At 44.7% G+C, this 16,567-nt stretch overlaps 1 protein-coding gene across 1 annotated transcript in view; it reads right to left on the bottom strand.

Annotated features, from left to right (window-relative positions):
- The window catches only part of DCAF12 (DDB1 and CUL4 associated factor 12), a 75,896-nt gene extending 66,232 nt beyond the window's left edge, over positions 1–9,664 (bottom strand). Inside the window, exons 1-2 of the mRNA XM_056542622.1 lie at positions 9,457–9,664; positions 4,018–4,272 (exon numbers count right to left, since the gene is read on the bottom strand). Of these exons, the coding sequence (XP_056398597.1) occupies positions 4,018–4,272; positions 9,457–9,519 (318 nt within the window). The 5' untranslated portion in view covers positions 9,520–9,664. The remainder of the gene's footprint in view (positions 1–4,017; positions 4,273–9,456) is intronic.
- Positions 9,665–16,567: the final 6,903 nt, after the last annotated feature.

The following is a 16,567-nucleotide window of genomic DNA, read 5'->3' as shown; positions in this document are numbered from 1 at the left end:
AACACGGGGGTGAATGACATCTGGACCTGGTGATTTGACTATTTTGATTTTTTGTAGGCGGCGCTGTACTTCTTCCTGGGCTAGACAGGTGACCTGTACTGGGCAGTTTACTTTATCTCGCTGTATATCACCTGGCATTTAATTTCCTCTATGAATATAGTGGGGAACAATGTGTTTAATATATTAGCTTTTTCCTGATTCCCGTCTATAATTTCTCCCTCATCACTTTTTAAAGGGCCAACACTTTAATTTTTAACCTTTCTGCTATTTACATAGTTAAAGAACATTTGGGGGTTTGTTTTCTTCTCCTTGGCAATGAGTCTGTCTCGACTTTTGTGGCTTTTATCTGTATTTTTTTTTTTTTTTTTTTTTTTTTATATATCAATCATATTCTACATTTTTTCTCTATAGATTTTTAATGCTTCTTCACTGCCGTCCTGTTTCAGTAGCTTAAAGGGGTATTCCAGGCCCAAACTTTTTTTTTTATATATCAACTGGCTCCGGAAAGTTAAACAGATTTGTGAATTACTTCTATTAAAAAATCTTAATCCTTCCAATAGATATTAGCTTCTGAAGTGGAGTTGCTATTTCTGTCTAACTGCCTTCTGATGACTCGCGTCCCAGGAGCTGTGCAGCTCCTATGGGGATATTTTCCCATCATGCACAGCTCCCGGGACGTGACATCAACATTGAGCAGTTAGACAGAAAACTTCAGAAGCTAATAACTATTGGAAGGATTAAGATTTTTTAATAGAAGTAATTTACAAATCTGTTTAACTTTCCGGAGCCAGTTGATTTATAAAAAAAAGTTTTTACCTGGAATACCCCTTTAAATTTTTTTTTTTTTTGTCATTTATTGCCCCTTAACATTTTTATTGATCCACGTTGGTTTTCTCCTATTCATGACCCTTTTTTTTTTCCAAATCTTTATTTTGTTTTTTCAACCAATATAACACAAAGTTGTGAAGCATAAATTGACAAAGCTGTAAATCAACATTGCTTGAGCATGAATCGAAAAAGTCAATACCTTCGAAGATACAATGTGCTCCTGTTCACAATCTGAGGCAACTAAAGGTGCTGTCATATGGGTATACATTTCTTAATATGGATTAGAAGTAATCTGTCTAGCGTTACCTCAGACTGCGTCAAAGGGCTGCAGTAAAAAGACGTTCTGTGTATCTTTCACTTATCGAATTAAATCAACAAACTATTGAAAGTCATTTGTATCTAAATTGCTAAGGTAAACAATTAGCGAGTAGGAAAGAAAAAGAAGAGAGGTAAAGTGAAAGGTATAGAAGGAGAACAAGTAGGAGATGAGAGAAAAGTGGGGGAGAGGGGGGGGGGGGGGGGTGAAGGGTAGGTCAATGGACTATGTCATGGGTCTACTGATTGCACTGGGATACTGAGGTGTTACCAGCTCCTGCTGTGTCAATATTTGCCTGTATTGTCTCCTTGAAGTGAATCCAAGGCTACCACGTTTTGAAGTATTTGTCGTATGAGCGGATACTCCAGCTAGATAGTTCTTCTAATCTACAAATACTGGCTACCTTTGCTAGCCATTCTTGCAAAGTTGGGGGGGGTTAGGCTGTCTCCAGTGGAGAGGTATTAATAATGTTGCCGCTGCCAACAGATGAGCCAGAAGTAGGTGTTTGTGCAGGGTATTTCCCCCATGGAGTAAACCCAAGAGCACTAGCTGTGGGGTCAAGTGTACTTTTCTGCCTAGAATCAAGTCTATGTGTTGTCCCACTGCCTTCCAATAATCAGTGATTGACGGGCAAGTCCACAACAAGTGTGATAGAGAGCCAGTTTGCTTACAGCCTCTTCAACATTCACCCGTAGGGGAGAGGCCCCAATTATATAATCGTTCAGGGGTCCTATACCATGTTGAGATGAGCTTAAATTGGTTTTCTTGGAGTTTCACACATTTTGAAAAGCCATGGGAGTTTTTTTAATACCACTGACTTTTCCTCCGTCGTCAGTGACAAACCCAATTCTTTCTCCCAGGACAATAGGTACAAAGGATAAGCATCTCCCCCTTCTCTATTGATATGGGAACTAATAAATGGGAGTCTAATTTTAGATTCTGCTGCTGACTGCGATGCTGTTTCCAACCAAGTGGGGTCTTTCCTGACGACGTACACCTTGAGCAATGCCCGGCACATGCCCTGTATAGCCTGTATGTGTAGAAAGTGTAGAGTTCTATTCAGTAGAAGGGAATGTAGTAACTCTTGAGTTGGGGGTGAGTTTTCCAGGCATATGTCTTTAGGCATGTACCTTTTACCGTGATAATTTAGAATATTTTTTAAGTCTCCCATTTAGTGTCAGTATCTTTGTTTTTGAGGACATTATCCCAAATTATATTGTTACGTGCTTCTCTGATCAAACTTTGCCTTGCTAAAGTTAATTGTTCTTGTGGCCCCTCGAGAGGTTCCCTTATTGAAGAACAAATTATAATGTATTATATTATGATGACTATTTCCTAGGGGTCCTTCTACCTGCACATTACTCTGTCAGGTCTGTTGGTTAATATTAAGTCCAAGTAGAGCCTGTATCTGACAGAGAAGTTAGCCCATTTCTCCATGAACCAAATCCTCTCCTTCCTACACCAGATTCTGAGCCATTTGTTGGCTCGTGGTACAGGTAAAATTTCAGAAAATATTACCTTGGAGGTCCTTGCGGCCTAAGTCCCTGAAATAATTTTTATAAGGACACTCCACTATATATTATAATAAATCTCCACACACTATGATATATTATTATATATATTAGGGATGTAAGAAAAAAATCGATTCTCGCGATAATCGCGATTTTTTCATTTGCCGATACAGAATCGATTCAAAATATTTTTGAATCGATTCTTTTAGGGATGTGGAATTTTTATCTGCGGACGCCCGGAACAGCATGTCATGTCTTGGGCATCAGGAGATAAAAGTTCCACATTTGTGGAGCCGGGCAGGCCGGATCTGACACGGCTATGGAGCGGGCTCCGACTCGTGCCCACTCCGTACTATGCGACCCCCGGCTGATTTCAGTAGCCGGGGGCCGCCGCTAATAGCCAGCATGCGGCAATCGCCGAGGCTGGCTATTAAAGGAGTATCCGGTGCGCACTTTTCTCATTTTATCCTATCCAGGCTGCAAAATAAAACGCACTTTATCTTACCTGCCAACGAGCCCCCGGAGCTCCGGTACAGGTGTTCGGTCCCCGGGCTGTATTCTTCTTACTTCCTGTTAGTCCGGCACGTCACATGGAGCTTCAGCCTATCACTGGCCGCAGCGATGTCCCGCCTCCGCTGGTGATAGGCTGAAGCTCCATGTGACGTGCCGGACTAACAGGAAGTAAGAAGAATACAGCCCGGGGACCGAACACCTGTACCGGAGTGTACCGGAGCTCCGGGGGCTCGTTGGCAGGTAAGAGAAAGTGCGTTTTATTTTATTTTGCAGCCCGGACGGGATAACATGAGAAAAGTGAGCACCGGAGTACTAGATCACCGCTGTCAAAGCTGACAGCGGCGTCTATTGGGATCTATGAATGCTCCCAGGTGGGCGATATATCGGGATATATCGTGATTTATCGTCACCTAGACGGTATCGCGATATGTCGAATCGCCACACTGGTATCGCGATTCGAATCGAATCGCCAAATTCTTGGCGATTCACACTATATATATATATATATATATATATATATATATATATATATATATATATATATATATATATATCTCTATCTCTCTCTCCATCTCTCTCTCTCCATCTCTCTCTCTCCATCTCTCTCTCTCCATCTCTCTCTCTCCATCTCTCTCTCTCCATCTCTCTCTCTCCATCTCTCTCTCTCCATCTCTCTCTCTCCATCTCTCTCTCTCCATCTCTCTCTCTCCATCTCTCTCTCTCCATCTCTCTCTCTCCATCTCTCTCTCTCCATCTCTCTCTCTCTATCTCGCCAGCATTATAATATGTATCTACACACACCCAATATCAAGTGTAGCCGGTGAACAGAAATGTAAAAACTTTGCATACCGTATTGCATTTGGTTCCACAGACGACTTGACGGTGGTTTAGCCATTGCGACGCGAATACTTTATTGAGGGTCCCAAGCTGAAACTCCCTCTCCTTCAGGATGCCAGGCAGAGCCTGAGCAGCGCAGCCACGTAACAGGCGGTGGTAACTGGGGTCATCATGAGCCTTCAGCTCCCTTGTCTTCAGGTAAAACACCATGGACTTCTTCTCTGGAGGAAGCCTCCTCCGCTTCTGGGTGACATGGTCCCAATCAGCCTGCAAAATGAGAAATAATTGTGAGTCAGCTAAGCACAAGTACCTATAATATTAGGGACCATTTTGACACTCTAAAGCTGCTTTAGCTATCCTACTACTGCTCTTAACATTAAAATCAGAAAGGTTAGCACAATCCTTAGCAGTGTTTTCCAACCAGGATGCCTCAAGCTGATTGCTGTAGCTGGGGTCGTTGCTAATAGCCGGTATGCGGATATTAACCCTTTAGATCGCCACTGTCAACTTTGACTTTTTAACCATTCCTGGTGGTCCAGTGGAGTGGATCGTCCCCCGCGATCAACTGTGGAGGTAGCCGGAGGGCTCACTTCTTCCATGGCTGCCGTGGATCTATATTTGATTGAACATGCCTGGGGCAGGCTCAACCAAATGAGAAGCTCACACAAATCAATGGAGTTCTATGGAACTACATTGATCTGTATGAGGAATCTAATTATTCCTTCTTAAAGTCCCCTAAGGGACTAATAAAGTGTATTAAAAAAAAATTAAGTTTAATAAAAGTTTAAAACACACATCCCCTTCCACAAAAAACAAGCCCTCATACTAGTCTGTGGATGAAAATATAAAAGTTTTGATTTTTTGAAGGGGAGGAGGAAAAAACGAAAACGTAAAAATTAAATTGTCCGAGTCCTTAAGGGCTGCATCCTTAAGGGGTTAAGGACATGGCCCATTTCGGCCTTAAAAGCGTACCTATAAGATCACCCATCAAAAAAACGTAACTGTTATATGTTGCTCAGTATCTCATCCTGATCATGTACATGTAATCTTTATGTGTCTATGAAAAATATTACTCTTAGAATTCACTTTATTTACTTGAAGTGATTGCAAAGTGAAAGTACTTTTCATTTACAGCAGAGGGGTGGGTCCTCACTGTGATGACCCCTCCCCCTCCCTCACTGCTCTGGGAGGGGTAACTCTTTCCTTTCTGGTTTTATGCTATCTATCTATCTATCTATATATATATATATATACACACACACACACACACACACACACACACACACACACACACACACACACACATATATACATACACACACACTGTGGGGAAGGTTTATCAAAACCTGTGCAGAGGAAAAGTTGCCCAGTTGCCCATAGCAACCAATCAGATCGCTTCTTTCATTTTTAACAAGACCTCTGCAAAATGAGAGAAGCAATCGGATTGGTTGCTATGGGCAACTGGGAAACGTTTCCTTTGCACAGGTTTTGATAAATCTCCCTGTGTGCCTACAGCTTTTGCAAAACTACAGCTCCTAGCATGCACAAACATTCTACGAGTTGTAGCTTTGTAACAGCTGGACACATGATTGGTAAAACTGATTTTCAGCAGTGTTGCTGCAGGCTGTGTTCTTCCACTTGTTGCAAGACCACAACTCCCAGAATGCCCACACATCATTGGGCTGTGCAGGCAGCAAGGCAAAAAACCCTCATACTAGAGGTAAAAATTCCTTCCAGACTCCAAATATAGCATCAGAATAAATCCCTGGATCCACGCTCTGTCCCTATAAATCTAGTATACATTACCAGCGATGTTATTCTCCAAAAATACATCCAGACCCGTTTTGAACTCTTTTACAGAGTTCACCATGACCACCTCCTCCGGGAGAGAATTCCACAGTCTCACTGCTCTTACAGTAAAGAACCCCTGTCTGTGCTGGTGTAGAAACCTTCTTTCCTCTAAACATAGAGGATGCCCCCTTGTTATAGATACAGTCCTGGGTATAAATAGATCGTATAAATCGTATAAATGCTGGCAATCCGTGTATGCAATGTAAAGTTAATAAATGTAATTGAACCCTTTCCTTAATAAAAGTCCAAATCATCCCCTTTTCCCATTTAAAAGAAAAAACATGTAAATAAAAACAAACATATGTGGTATCGCCACGTGCGTAAATGTCCAAACTATAAAAAAAAAATCTAATTAATTAAACCGCAGGGTCAATGGCGTACGCACATAAAATGGCGTATTTTTGGTCCCATTTTATATAATGAAAAAATTAATAAAAAGCCCGATCAATACAAAAATGGTAGCGATAAAAACTTCAGATCATGGCGCAAAAAATTAGCCCTCATACTGCCCCATACACTGAAAATTTTAAAAAAAAGTTATAGGGGTCAGAAGATGACAATTTTAAACATATAAATTTTCCTGCATGTAGAGTAGTGATTTTTTCCAGAAGTACGACAAAATCAAACCTATATAAGTAGGGTATCATTTTAATTGTATGGACCTACAGAATAAAGATTAGGTGTCATTTTTACCGAATAATGTACTACGTAGAAACGGAAGCCCCCAAGTTTTACAAAATGTAATTTTCTCTTAAATTTTGTTGCACAATCATTTTTTCGTTTCGCTGTAGATTTTTGGTAAAATGACTGATGTAACTGCAAAGTAGAATTGGTGGAGCAAAAAATAAGCCATCATATGGATTTTTAGGTGCAAAATTGAAAGGGTTATGATTTTTTAAAAGGTAAGGAGGAAAAAACAAAAGTGCAAAAACGGAAAAACCCATGGTCCTAAAAGGGTTAAATAAATATATCCTCCATTCAATCTTCTGGCTCCTGCTCAGTTATGGCGGCAGTGTGCTTCTGCCCCCCCCCCCCCCCCTTTTCTCTACAGGAGCACATAAGCAGCAGCTTTAGACCAGCAGACCTGTCAATCATGAAGTGGGTCCATGACGAAGGTGATAACAAGTGGACACAGTAAGACAAGTATGTAAGCCAGGAGGGCAGTTCTTTGACCGGCTATTTCAGTATGAATTTTTAATGAAAGCAATTGCAAAACCTATTGGTTTTGCATGCTTTACAACATATCAAAAGTTTTTATATCTGACAGTGCCCATTTATGGACCATGACAATTTTTATTTTTGTTTTTTCCTCCTCTCTTTTTAAAATCCATAACTTTTTTTTTTAACCTACAGACCCATATTAGGGCTTGTTTTAATGCACGACTAATTGAACTCTGTAATGACATCTTTAATTTTACCACTTCGCCCTCTTCCACCCCTTCAATATCTGATCTGGAGACAAGATCATCCTCCTCTGAATCAGATAGATCAATAATTTTTGCTTTTTTAGCAGGAGGAGCACATTGAGATGGAACTACGGGGTAGTTACTAGGTGGAAGAAAGGAGGCAGTACCAATTGCATGAGAGGAGGCAGACGGTAATTTTGGATAAGTATTAACATCCAAAGGAGCCATTAAATGAGAACCAGATGGCGTTTCAGAAACACCAGGATTTTGAAGAGGATTAAAATTTGCTTAAGAAGCCTGAATTTCTTGGCGTATAAGCGACCTCAAATCCTCAGAAGATCCCAACTTTTCCTCTTGTACCACTTTAGAAATGCATTTTTTACATAAGGATTTTCCTTTCTCTGGCTCTTTAGCTAGGCACATAACACATTTCTTTTTAGGTTTCTGAGAGGGTTCCTTGTCTCCCTGAAAGAGAGAAGGGACCCACTAAGTAAAAGAGGAAACCTATCTTTGCAGCCCTATATCCATAAGCAGGAAAGATATTACTTACAGAGACCATAGGAACAGGCTGCTCCGCAGAATCAGCTCTGGAGGAAGCCTGAGAGTCCATGGTTAGAATAGAAACACAGCACAGACACAGTGGAGACGCTGGTTCCCTACCTTTAGGCTCTGCAGTTTGAATTTTGGCGCCCCGTGACGTAACTTCCGGTCCGCTGCATCTCCGTACTGCCCGGAACCAAAGTTTCTTGCCCGGTTCCCGGGGGACCACGTAAGCTGCTGCACAAGGACGCAGCCGGCCAGGAAGTGCCACGGGAATGCTGCTACATACAGAGCTCCGGTAAATCCCAGCGACATGCGGCCCAAGAGATGTGGGAAGCACAGGGATCCCGGGACCAGAAGAGGGAAGGCCGCACTAAAGAAAGGAGGCCTTCCCTCCTGTACAGGTACATAAACCCCCTAAGGAGCGCCATATCCTTAGGGGAAATTCGCACGGGAAATTCGCACGCAATTTGCAAATTCATGCAAATTTTTTTTTTTACCATTGACTTCAATTGATTTCTGCTAGCGGATTCCACATGAAGAATTAACTTGTTCTTTCTTCAAGCGGAACGGAATTCAGCGTCGGAATTCTGCTAGCAGAATTTCCGCAGTGTGAACAGGACAGCAGAAATAACAGAGTCAATGGGCAGAGGAGATGTGCATTAATTTGGAGCGGAGAATTCAAGTGGAATAAGGCTGGGTTCACACCACGTTTTGTTAAATACGGCTCCCGTATACGGCTGGGAGGAAGGGGACGGGGCTTAATCGCGGCCCCCCCGCACTCAGCCGTATTCGGGAACCGTATTTAATGTATGTCTATGAGCTGACCGGAGTGAACCGCAGCCTCCTGTCGGCTTCGTTTTCGGCCATATGCGGTTTCCCGACCGCAGGCAAAAACGTGGTCGACAACGTTTTTGCCTGCGGTCGGGAAACCGCATATGGCCGAAAAAGTAGCCGACCGGAGGCTGCGGTTCACTCCGGTCGGCTCATAGACATACATTAAATACGGTTCCAGAATACGGCTGCGTGCAGGCGCCGCGATTAAGCCCCGCCCCCTCCTCCCAGCCGTATTTAAAACGTGGTGTGAACCCAGCCTAACTCGAGTAAATTCCTCTTGAATTACTCCGTGTTAATGCCCCCTAATAAGGACGATGTGGTGCCTGCCAACAATCTTTATTACTTATTGAAGAGTGGTTTATGCCTATACTGAGGAAATAGAGCACCGCTATACATTTCTACAAGTGCAGAGATATCGTTCATGGCTACACCTGAAAGTTCATGGGGGAGATTTATAAAAACCTATCCAGAAGAAAGAAGCTGCTTCTTTCATTTTTGAAAAGACATAATCTGATTGGATGCTATGGGGAACGTTGCAATTTTTCTCTGGACTAGTTTGGATAAATCTCCCCCAGTGTGTCTGATGCTGTTGCACAACTACAACTCCCAGCATGTCAGAAAAGCCTTCGGCTGTCCGGGCATGCTGGGAGCTGTAGTTTTGCTACAGCTAGAGACATACTGTTTGGTAAAACACTGACTAACTTGTAATGTGAGCCCTGCCCTGACCTTCTCTTACATAACAATCCGTTAACCATACATTCCAACACCCCCAGTAACTTGGCCCTGATCTACGTCCCGCGGCCGGCCTGTCACCCACCTGTTCTCCGGGGCCCGCTCCCGGCGCCGCTCTCCTCTTCCTGCTAACTGCTCTCCGGGTCATGCTTTCGCCCGCAGAGCCCCAGCGCCCGCATGGAGAGAGCCCGGGCGGCTGGATATCTCATATAACGAGAGGAGAAATATAAGAAGAGTAGCAGAGAGTACGTCCAGCGAAAAAATACACAAAAAAAAAACCCTACAGACGCCGACGTGACCTTTCACCTCGAGTGCAGCGTAAGACGTCATCACACGCGTCTCGCTGTCCACGCCTGCCTGCGTCTCCTAGCAAAGGAGAGGCTGGCAGAGGCGGAGCGCTCTTAGTTGGCTAGCAACCGAGCGGAGTTTGAGGTGTCGGTCCGTCCTGTCAGTTCTGAGGTGATTGTGAGGAGACATTGTGTGGAGACATTTCTTATTATTCTTCATTAAGGTTATAGCACCCAAATATTAAGACAACTGGAGAAAAACAAGATAAATAACACATATGACTTAGGAGAAATAGCGATGGTTACATATTTTTGACTAGAAACATGGTGTGCCTTCATTTGCGTAGAAATGCGTGACTTTTCGGTGTTATCATACTATTCAGACAATAGGGTGAGATAATGAAAAATAGAATACTAAAACTGTTGCCCATAGCAATCAATCACTGCATCTTTCATACCTTAACCCCTTAAGGACTCAGCGTTTTTCCATTTTCATTTTTTCCTCATCACCTTCTAAAAATCATAACGCTTTCAATTTTGCACATAAAATTCCATATGATGGCTTATTTTTTGCGCCACCAATTCTACTTTGCAGTGACATTAGTCATTTTATCCAAAAATCCACGGCGAAACAGAAAGAAAATTAATTGTGCGACAAAATTGAAGAAAAAATGTTATTTTGTAACTTTTGGGGGCTTCCGTTTCTACGCAGTGCATTTTTTGGTAAAAATAACACCTTATCTTTATTCTGTAAGTCCATACGGTTAAAATGATACCCTACTTATATAGGTTGGATATTGTCGTACTTCGGAAAAAAATCATAACTACCGTATATACTCGAGTATAAGCTGAGTTTTTCAGCACGATTTTACTCGAGTGAACGCTCCGCCCTCAGTGGTCTTCAACCTGCGGACCTCCAGATGTTTCAAAACTAGTTTTGAAACCTCTGGAGGCCCGCAGGTTGAAGACCACTGCGGCCTTCGACATCATCCTGCCCCCCCCCCCCCTCTCACCCCCTTTAGTTCTGTACTCACCTCCGCTCGGCGGGACGTTAGGGTGCGCTGGTCCGGTGCTGCAGGACTGTCCGGTGGGGAGGTCGTCCGGTGGGATAGTGGTTCCGGGCTGCCATCTTCACCGGGGGGCCTCTTCTCCGTGCTTCGGGCCCGGCCCCGGAATAGTCACGTTGCCTTGACGCGACGCAGAAGGACGTTCATTACCAACATCCCTCTGCGTTGTCGTCAAGGCAACGCCTCTATTCCGGGCCCGAAGCGCGGAGAAGAGGCCCCCTGGTGAAGATGGCATCCCGGAACCACTATCCCACCGGACGACCTCCCCACCGGACAGTCCTACAGCACCAGACCAGCGCACCCTAACGTCCCGCCGAGCGGAGGTGAGTACAGAACTAAAGGGGGGGGGCTGGATGATGCCGATGGCTGCCCGGGCTTCCTGGGAGTTATAGTTTTGAAACCTCTGGAGGTCCGCAGGTTGAAGACCACTGTATCAGACATTGACAAGCGGTGATGATGTCAAGGGGATGATGAAGGGGGGGGGGGGTGGAATGATGACAAGGGGATGATGAAGGGGGGGTGTGGGATTATGACAAGGGGATGATGAAGGGGGGGGGATGATGACAGGGGATGATGAAGGGGGGTGGGGATGATGACAAGGGGATGATGAAGGGGGGGTGGGATGATGACAAGAGGATGATGAAGGCGGGAAGGGGATGATGAAGGGGGGGATGATGACAAGGGGATGATGAAGGGGGGTGTGGGATGATGACAAGGGGATGATGAAGGGGGGGTGTGGGATGATGACAAGGGGATGATGAAGGGGGTGTGGGATGATGACAAGGGGATGATGAAGGGGGGGTGTGGGATGATGACAGGCGGTGATGATGAAGGGGGGATGATGACAAGGTGATGATGATGAGGGTGTTAATGACAGGGGTCTGGATGATGACAGGGGGGATGATGTATTTCCCACCCTAGGCTTATACTCGAGTCAAAAACCTGTTCCTGGGATTTTGGGGTGAAATTAGGGGCCTCGGCTTATATTTGGGTCGGCTTATACTCGAGTATATACGGTACATGCAGGAAAATTTATATGTTAAAAATTCTCATCTTCTAACCCCTATAACTTTTTTATTTTTCCGCATACAGGCCGGTATGAGGACTCATTTTTGCACCATGTTCTGAAGTTTTTATCAGTACCATTTTTGTATTGATCGGACTTTTTGATCGCTTTTTATTCATTTTGTCATGATATAAAAAGTGACCAAAAATACGCTATTTTGGAATTTGATATTTTTTTGCGCATACGCCATTGACCGTGCAATTTAATTAATGATATATTTTTATAGTTCGGACATTTCCGTACGCGGTGATACCACATATGTTTATTTTTATTTTTATTTACACAGTTTTTTTTTAATATGGGAAAAGGGGGGTGATTCAAACTTTTATTAGGGAAGGGGTTAAATGACCTTTGTTAACTTTTATTTTGTCACTTTTTTTTGCAGTGCTATAGCACTGCACACACTGCTCTCTTATGCTGATCCCTGCAAAGCCATAGCTTTGCACGGATCAGTGAGATAGGGGCTCGATTGCTCAAGCCTGTAGCTCAGGCTTGGAGCAATCAAACCCCGATCGGACGCCGCGGATACATGTAAGGAGACCTCCGCTTGCGATTTTATCCCGATGTCCCGATCAGCCTGACTGAGCTGCCGGGAAGCGTCTACTTTCACTTTCAAACGCGGCGGTCAACTTCGGCCGCTGCGTCTGAAGGGTTAACAGCGTGCAGCACAACGATTGGTGCCGCGTGCTGTTAGCCCAGGGTCCCAGCTCTCACTGAGAGTGCCGGTTTCCCGTTCCGGTTCCGGCAGACCCGCGATCAGCTACTTATCCCCTAATTTGTGGATAGGGGATAAGTTATCTTTTTGCTGGAGTACTCCTTTAACCACTTAGGGACTCAGGGCGTACAGGTACACCCTGACGTACCTGTACGCCCGTGGGAATTTCAGTCCCCGCCGCGTGCCGGGCGGCGACCGGGATGCCTGCTGAAATCATTCAGCAGGCATCCCGTGACAACGGCCAGGGGGGGTCCTGAGACTCCCCCATGTCGGCGATCACACCCGCGATTTGCGGTGATTCTGGTCATATGGGTCACGTATGACCCGGAGTTAGATGGTGATCGGCGGTTTAGTATACACCGCCAATCACTTCCTGTAGCTTGAAGGAGATGCCGATCCCGTCACCCCCCAGGAGCGCTGCTATTGGTCGGACCAATAGCAGCCAGCAGAGGAGGAGTTAAAGGGGTACTCCGGTGAAAACCTTTTTTCTTTTAAAGCAACTGGTGGCAGAAAGTTAAACATATTTGTAAATTACTTCTATTAAAAAATCTTAATCCTTCCAGTACTTATTAGCTGCTGAATGCTACAGAGGAAATTCCTTTCTTTTTGGAACACTGATGACATCACGAGCACAGTGCTCTCTGCTGACATCACTGTCCATTTTAGCAACCGTCAATCATAGCAGATGTATGCTAAGGGCAGCATGGTGGCCAGGGGTTAGCACTGCTGCCTTGCAGCGTTGGGGCCTTGGGTTCAAATCCCACTAAGGACAACAATAAATAAAAAGTTATTATTATTATTATTATTATAATGACGTCAGCAAAGAGTACTGTGCTCGTGATGTCATCAGAGAGAATTCCAAAAAGAAAAGAATTTCTTTTGTAGTATTCAGCAGCTAATAAGTACAGGAAGGATTGAGATTTTTGAATAGAAGTAATTTACAAATCTGTTTAACTTTCTGGCACCAGTTGATTTAAAAGAAAAAAAGTTTTTTTACCGGAGTACCCCTTTAATGTCCCCTTCTCTCAGCTCTGCTCGCCCACAGAGTTCAGTCAGCGGGCAGAGCTGAGCGAAAGAGCCAGGGACCCCCGCCCCCCCGAGATCTGTGCCCCTCTGGGCTGAAGAAATCCCTTTAAAACAGGGTGAGTTTGTGTGCAGGGACAGTTAGGCGGTAAAAAAAAAAAAGGTTAAAAAAAATTCCCCCCGACCCCCTAATAGGTCCTCAAGGGTCCGCCGCAAATTTAGCAGCACGACCCAAGCCCTATTAGGGTTTCAGGGCACTGCATTTTTTTTGGTCTGCAGCGTTTTTTTTAAATTTTTTATAACGGTGTGATTTCTTATCACACACCGTTATATAAAGTTCACACCAAACACATACACTACACAATTGAACACCAAGGTTTTGTCCAGCATCTCAGTCTTATAGGGGCTTTTTAGGAGGGAAAATTCCATCCCTCCCCTCTGATCCCACCAGGTGGAGGGGCATCTCTCTTCCCTTATCTCATATCCTGCTGCTACAAAGGCTTGTGACTTCAAAAGAGTAGAACACAGGAAGACAGACCCCCAATAACTGGAATACACAGTCTGAATGATCCCTCACCCATGTCTTAGATTATACAAATACAATTATAACACATGTATGAATCTATAATCAGGCCTTGGGCCTGACACCTCCCCCTTAAGATGGAGGCAGAGAGATCTTGCCTCTCCATGCTGATAGATCTGTCCCCATTAACCGTCTACTTCTCCCTGACGCGATAATCCATCTGCATTTTGATGCAGGCTTCCTTTCCTGTGTTGGACAGTGAGATTATATTGTTGGAGGGTAACACTCCAGCGAAGCAGTTTGCCATTGTTACCTGACACTCTGTCCAACCGATGTAGAGGGTTGTGATCAGTTATGAGAAAAATCCCTGCCATACAGGTATGGCTGTAATTTTTTGCAAAGCTCAGACCACAGCTAGACATTCCTTCTCTATGACCGCATAGGCCACTTCTCTAGGCAATAGCTTCCTACTCAGGTAGAGTATGGGGTGTTCTTCTCCATTGGAGTTTACTTGGCTAAGAACAGCCCCCAGCCCAAAATTGGAAGCATCTGTTTGTACCACAAACCTCCTACTGAAATCAGGGGCCTGGAGGGCCGGAGAGTTGGATAATGCTGTCTTTAGGGCAATGAAGGACTTACCAAAATCCTCAGTCCAGGTAATATGCTTGGACACCTTCTTTTTTGTCAAGTCTGTGAGAGGTTTTACTATCTTACTATAGTCTGGGACAAATATATGATAATACCCTGCGGTCCCCAAAAAGGACATGACCTGTTGTTTGGTCTTAGGAATTGGCCATGCCAGAATTGACTCCACCTTACTGGGCTCAGGGCGTAGGGACCTTCCTCCTACCCTATGTCCTAGATACTGCACTTCTGTCATGCCAACTTGACACTTATGGTTTTATGGTAAGCCCTGCCTCAGCTCTTTGCTTTACCACCTTGCCCAGGTAAATCAGGTGCTCCTCCCAGATCTTGCTGAATATGGCAATATCATCTAAGTATGCCACGGCATATTCCCTGTGACCCTCTAGCAGCTGATCAACCAGTCTTTGGAAAGTGGCTGGGACATTTTTCAACCCAAAAGGCATGACACAGCACTCAAACAACCCAAAGGGAGTGATAAAGGCTGACCGCTCCTGGGCCTCTGGGATCATAGGGATCTGCCAGTACCCTCGGCTTAAATCCATGATAGTCACGTATTTGGAACCTGCTAGCTGATCAAGTAGTTCATCTATTCTGGGCATGGGGTAAGCATCAAACATAGTCACTGCATTTAACCTTTGGTAATCCACACAGAACCTAGTGAATTTGTCTTTTTTGGGCACCAGAACTACTGGGGAGGCCCAAAAGCCTTTTGACTTCTTAATTACCCCTAGTTTAAACATGTCCTCAATCTCCTTCTGTATATGAGCCTTTACCTATGGGGATACCCAGTAGGCTACCTGTCTTAGCGATGGCTGGTCCCCCGTATCAACATGGTGGCTAGAGTAGTTCGCCCTGGCTTCCCAGTAAAGGTGGCACTGAAGCGGCCTAGTACCTGACTTAGCTGCCTCTTTCTTTCCTCTGAGAACTGTGGATTGATCTCCACATCCTGAAGGGATCCCTGGCTCTTAGCTTCCTCCACTAGGTCCAGTAAGGGATCACTACCCAGCCCTTCCTCTGGTGCACTGCATACACTGAGTACCACCTCCTCAGGGTCATAGTATGCCATATTAATGTGGTACTGTCTCTGCCTCTGACCTTTCTCATCAAGGGCAACTACATATGTGGTGGGTTCTAGGCGCTGCAAAATGGGGAAGTTACCCTCCCAGGCAGCCTGCAACTTATTCTGCCTGATGTGGTTCAGAACCATTACCTTCTGTCCCACTTCATAGACCCGGTCCCTTGCATTGCGATCATACCAGTACTTCTGCCTGGACTGTGCTGCTGTGAGGTTGTACCAGCCCAGTCAATGCCTGTATCCTGTCCCTGAATCTCAGAACATACTCCACCACAGAAGTCTCAGGGGCATGTATCCCCCTTCCCATTCCCCCCTAATTAAATCTAGGGGTCCCTGCACTTTGCGACCATACAATGATTCAAAGGGCGAGAAACCTGTAGACTCTTGGGGTACCTCCCTGTAAGCAAATAAAAGATGGGGTAAATACTTTTCCCAGTCTTTGCCCTCTGATTCTACAAAGGTTTCAGCATTTCTTTAAAGGTCCCATTGAACCTCTCGCAGAGACTATTTGTTTGGGGGTGGTATGGGCTTGCTACCAAATACTGTGCATTCACCTTCTTACAGAGACTTCACATTAGATTGAACATGAACTGTGTGCCCTGATCAGTGAGCATTTCTCTCGGGAACCCCACCCTGCAGAATATACTGATCAGTGCATCTCCCACCTTATCTGCCCGGACGGAGGATAAGGCAACAGCCTCGGGGTACCTGGTTGCATAATGCAGCACAGTAAGAATAAATTGTTTCCCTGTGCTGCTGGGTATAGCTAGAGGCCCCACAATATCCACTGCCACT

Source organism: Hyla sarda, chromosome 1 (assembly GCF_029499605.1).
Source record: "Hyla sarda isolate aHylSar1 chromosome 1, aHylSar1.hap1, whole genome shotgun sequence".
Classification (NCBI taxonomy): Eukaryota; Metazoa; Chordata; class Amphibia; order Anura; family Hylidae; genus Hyla; species Hyla sarda.
Note: the sequence above shows the minus strand (reverse complement) of the source record. Positions and strands in the feature narration are given on the sequence as shown.